General features: G+C 34.5%; 2 protein-coding genes across 5 annotated transcripts in view; one reads left to right on the forward strand and one right to left on the reverse strand.

Moving 5' to 3' along the window:
• Window positions 1-4,068, reverse strand: part of LOC106880684 (uncharacterized) — a 37,591-nt gene extending 33,523 nt beyond the window's left edge. Inside the window, exons 1-3 of one of the 3 annotated variants that reach the window (XM_052976789.1) lie at window positions 3,840-4,068; window positions 2,930-3,040; window positions 1,713-1,764 (exon numbers count right to left, since the gene is read on the reverse strand). In XM_052976789.1, the coding sequence (XP_052832749.1) occupies window positions 1,713-1,764; window positions 2,930-3,033 (156 nt within the window). In that variant the 5' untranslated portion in view covers window positions 3,034-3,040; window positions 3,840-4,068. Of the gene's footprint in view, window positions 1-1,712; window positions 1,765-2,929; window positions 3,041-3,354; window positions 3,694-3,839 lie in introns of those variants that run through there. The other 2 variants (XM_052976788.1, XM_052976790.1) reach the window with 2 other exon arrangements.
• Window positions 4,069-4,079: 11 nt separating this feature from the next.
• Window positions 4,080-4,502, forward strand: part of LOC106880688 (uncharacterized) — a 5,991-nt gene continuing 5,568 nt past the window's right edge. The window contains exon 1 of one of the 2 annotated variants that reach the window (XM_014930745.2): window positions 4,080-4,246. The gene's annotated coding sequence lies outside the window, so the exon portion shown is untranslated. The remainder of the gene's footprint in view (window positions 4,247-4,502) is intronic. The other variant, XM_014930746.2, reaches the window with a different exon arrangement.

The raw sequence follows: 4,502 nt of genomic DNA on the forward strand, positions 1-4,502 counted from the left end.
ATATATATATATATATATATATATATATATATACGAGTATGTATGTATATGTGTGTGTGTGTGTGTGTGTGTGTGTGTGTTATCAAACAGACTCCAAAGAGACTGCTGTTGGTTTGTGTAGGCTAGACTTGTATTTTTTAGTACTGAGCCTTTTTTTATCGATTTTTCTGTTTGTGTATGTATGTATACATGAACACACATGTTCATCCGTGTTAGTTAACCATGTTAGTTTGATGTGCGTTGGTTTAACAGTCGGTTGTTGAACAATGAATACTGAGTATCATATCTATATTTTAGTAGTATGGAGTGCATTCTGTGTTAAGGTATATGACTGTGATAGATTATTTTTAGATAACAACAACCAACTATTTATTTATATAATACCATTTTACACCAGATATATATACCCTCATTATGACAATAAACAACATCAACAATGGTTGAAGTTTAATAACAGGAACTAAAAAAAAAAAAGAGAGAAACATATTTAATAGTAATCTTCAAAGGTCATGAATCCGTGTCGGTTATGCTGGTGTGTAATACCATAAGTGGCGTTTCGCTGCAAGGGACCAAACGCAGTCAACACAGGTAAACGGTATGACGAGGTCATGAAGTTTGAATGGCTGTAGAAGTTATCTGGAACTTTCACAATCCTGTTCAGTGCTCGTGTTCGAAGAGTCTCTGTATCAGGCTTGCCGTTGACAAAGAATCTTTTGTTGATTGGCCAGTCTTTGCCCTCTTTTGTCCATTCAGCCACAGACGACATGTTCAGCTGGAAATTGTTGGGTGTCCAGCAAACTTCAGGTGCAACGTGATGTGGCTTCATTTCTTCTTTCTTCAGGTGAGGATCATTAAAGTCATGCCATTTATCCATCCATATCTGCAAATAATTATTATCTTTATCATCATAAACAACACTATTATTATTATTATTATTATTATTATTATTATTATTATTATGAAGGCAGTTCTCTGGCAAAGTCGTTAGCACGCTGGGTGAAATGCTTAGTGGTATTTCGTCTGATGATGCATTTTCAGTTCAAATTCCGCCAAGGTCGACTTTTCCTGTCATCTTTTGGGGTTGATAAATTAAGTACCAGTGAAACACTGGGGGTTGCTATAATTGGCTAGTCTCCTCCCCACAAATTCCAGGCCTTGTGCCTTTAGAAGAAAGGATTATTATTATTATTATTATTATTATTATTATTATTACTACTACTACTACTACTACTACTACTATTATTATTGTTGTTGTTGTTATTACTACTACTACTACTACTATTAATGTTGTTGTTGTTGTTGTTATTACTACTACTACTAATATTGTTGTAGTAGTGGCGGTGGTGGCGGCAGCAACAGCAGCAATAGTAAGGTGGCAACAGAGAGAATCGTTAGCATGCCATCTTAGCGTGTGTGTGTGTGTGTGTGTGTGTGTGTGTGTTAGTATCAAATTGAGGAATGATTACTCAATAGTTGGAAGTACAGTGTAAGCATTTACAATATCAACATCTCTTCATACCGACACCCTAGGTTTCCTGTCAGCAGAGTTAAACAACTGATATTTCTTCAGTCAGAAACAAAAAAAACATTGTAGCTAAATAACAAAGTTTTCTTGCACAGATGCAAAGGTTTTCAAAGGAGATGGGGTTTTAATCCATTACATAATTCATTTGATAAGACAAAAAGCAAAGATTAGAAACTGCAATATTTACTTGATATGAGTTCTTGGAATTTGAGGCTGTGAATTTCTTTGGTCGAAATGGACTGAAAACATTAAGAAATTTAATGTTGAGGATGAAACGATGAAATTCAATGGGAAGAAGGATATGAAAACTTTTTTTTTATAATATTTACAACCAACAGACAGATAGCTAGATAGATAGACATATAGATGCATAAATACATATTTAGATACATAAGTAAATAGACAGTCAAGTGGCCTTTTTCTGGATGTGGCCCAAGATATCTGTGAATGGGCAGCTGCAGGATAATTTCTGCATCATGATCCCCGGCTGAGTTTTGTAGAATATCAGAAACTGTTGTAGGCTGAAATATCACCTGTCCCTAAAGGGAAGACTTATTCTTTGAGGACCAGTCCTAGCTATTACTAATGATGTGATTTCACCAGAGGAGATCCTCAGTTATAGTGAGACCCAGTTGTAGCTGGGTGCTACTCGTGTTTAGAGGAGATGTAGTGCAGTGGTATTTTCTTGATATGAGTAGTGCTTGATTGGTTTTCCTGCTAAAAGAGACAAAGTTGATAGGCCCCACTGAAGGATGTTTTCATGGCCCTCATTCATAGATTTATTGTAGGTTTAGCACTTAGTGTCTAGGTAGCATGTGGATGACACATGGTTAGGGAAGGTAAGAAAGAAATATGAGGTCGTGCCATTTGCATATGTGAAGAGTAAGAGATAAGGAAACATATACACAGAGACAGACACATACACGCATATATATATATATATATATATATATATATATATATATATATATATATATACATACTGAAATACATCTGTGAATGTATCCTTATCTATTTTTCTCCCCATACACACACCCACACATATATATGTATGTATGTTTGTATTATGCACACACACACTATATACATGTGTGTGTGTGTGTGTATTATGTATGTATGTATGTATGTATGTATGCACACATACGCAATATATATATGTATCTGTGTATGCACACACATACACAATATATATATATATATATATATATATATATATATATGTATGTATGTACGTATGTATGCACATACACACAATGTATATACTGAGAAAGAGAGAGAAAAAGAGACAAGTGAGAGATACATACTTCCCCATACAAAACATGCATGGTGATATAAAAATGAGGAAGAGAAAATATTAGAGGAATATCAACCAAGAAATAATTTGATGTGGTTTTATTTCTTCACCTTAACATTTCCTCCATTGTAATGTATCTTGGTACGATGGGCGGCAGATTTCTCCAGTATGGATTCCGTCGGGATGTATTGCTATGAAATAGTGTATTAGCCATGACAGTACTGCAAAAAATAAATAACAATTCCATTAATTACATTAATTAAATACATTGATAATTATGTCAAAAGAATTTCGTTACTTTCTAAGACATGTAATAAATTGTTTTTAATGGCTGAACTCGAAAGAGAAAAGCTACCTTGCACTACCTATAATAACTATTTCTAATTTCGACACACCAGCAATTTTAATGGGAGGATGGAGTCTAGTCGGTACAAGTAGTTCTCTGGTATTTTATCGTATCGGCACCATTGGAAAGAAAAATAAAGCTGACCATGAAAGGACTTGAAGTGAAAACATAAAGAGCCAAAACAAATACCTAAACTCAGTTTTCCCCCCGATGCTCAAACGGTTCTGTCCAAATCGTGATTAAGACAAGTAAATACATTATTTGTGGCAGTTGCTCCTGTGCCCACGAGCACGTTGGACAGCAAGGTGACGCCACTGGTTTTTTTGTTGGTTGTGGCTTTCGCTGCATTCAGCCATGTTATACTGGCCTCTCGCATGACGGTCATCAATGTTAAGGCGCCACGATGTTTGCAGTCTTCTTCTCTTTCTTTTTTCCTTCTATCAGTGTCCACTTAAAACCTGAATTAGAATGGCATTGTTCTTGGTAGCCGTAGTAAGTGACCTGCTAGTTTTAATCTTAGTTGTTATGATTTCGTCAAGTGGTCTTGTGATGGCTCCTTTTACAATGTCTCCGTTGGTAAAGACAACAGCAAAAATAACAACGGAAGCACATAACGTAAATAAACAACCTGGATTTAACGTTCAATGATTAAAATCTTTAAAAAAAAAACGTACATTCCACAAACCTTGTCTTTCTATATTTCTCTCTTCCTTTCTTTCTTTTCTATTCTCGAAATTTACAACAATGAAATATGATAATTTCCTCTAACTGCGGTGAAACTTCCAAATTGCTTGAAAAGTCTTGTGAGAGTGACGTCCACCTGATTTATCTAATCACTATGGCAACAATAAAACAAATAGCGATGCTTAGCAGCCACGAGAGTGGCTTCCCTTCGTTTCCTTTTTTTGTTTGTTTGATTTTTAAGATATTTTTTTCAATGCCCTGGTAACGGAGAGATAAACAAACAAAGCAGTAAATAAATGAATCTAAGTGTATATCAACATACACACGTGCAAGTTGGTCATAACTGCAGATTGTTCGATGTTTTGTTTTCTGTATGGTGTGTAAGAGATTTTGGTAGGTATGTTAATAAGATTTTTACTTTAAATTTTATTAAGGTTACTATTATTATTATTATTATTATTATTATTATTATTATTATTATTATTATTATTATTATTATTATTATTATTATTATTATTTATTTTGCGTTCAGTGTGGACGACGTGCGGCGGTCATACCGACTCCCAATTATTACAACAGATTTTACGTGTACTTCTAACGAACTGAGCATATTGCGGTTTTACAGAACATAAATTCTACACACACAGAGAAAC

The sequence above is a fragment of the Octopus bimaculoides genome, chromosome 25, assembly GCF_001194135.2.
Source record: "Octopus bimaculoides isolate UCB-OBI-ISO-001 chromosome 25, ASM119413v2, whole genome shotgun sequence".
NCBI classification, from domain to species: domain Eukaryota; kingdom Metazoa; phylum Mollusca; class Cephalopoda; order Octopoda; family Octopodidae; genus Octopus; species Octopus bimaculoides.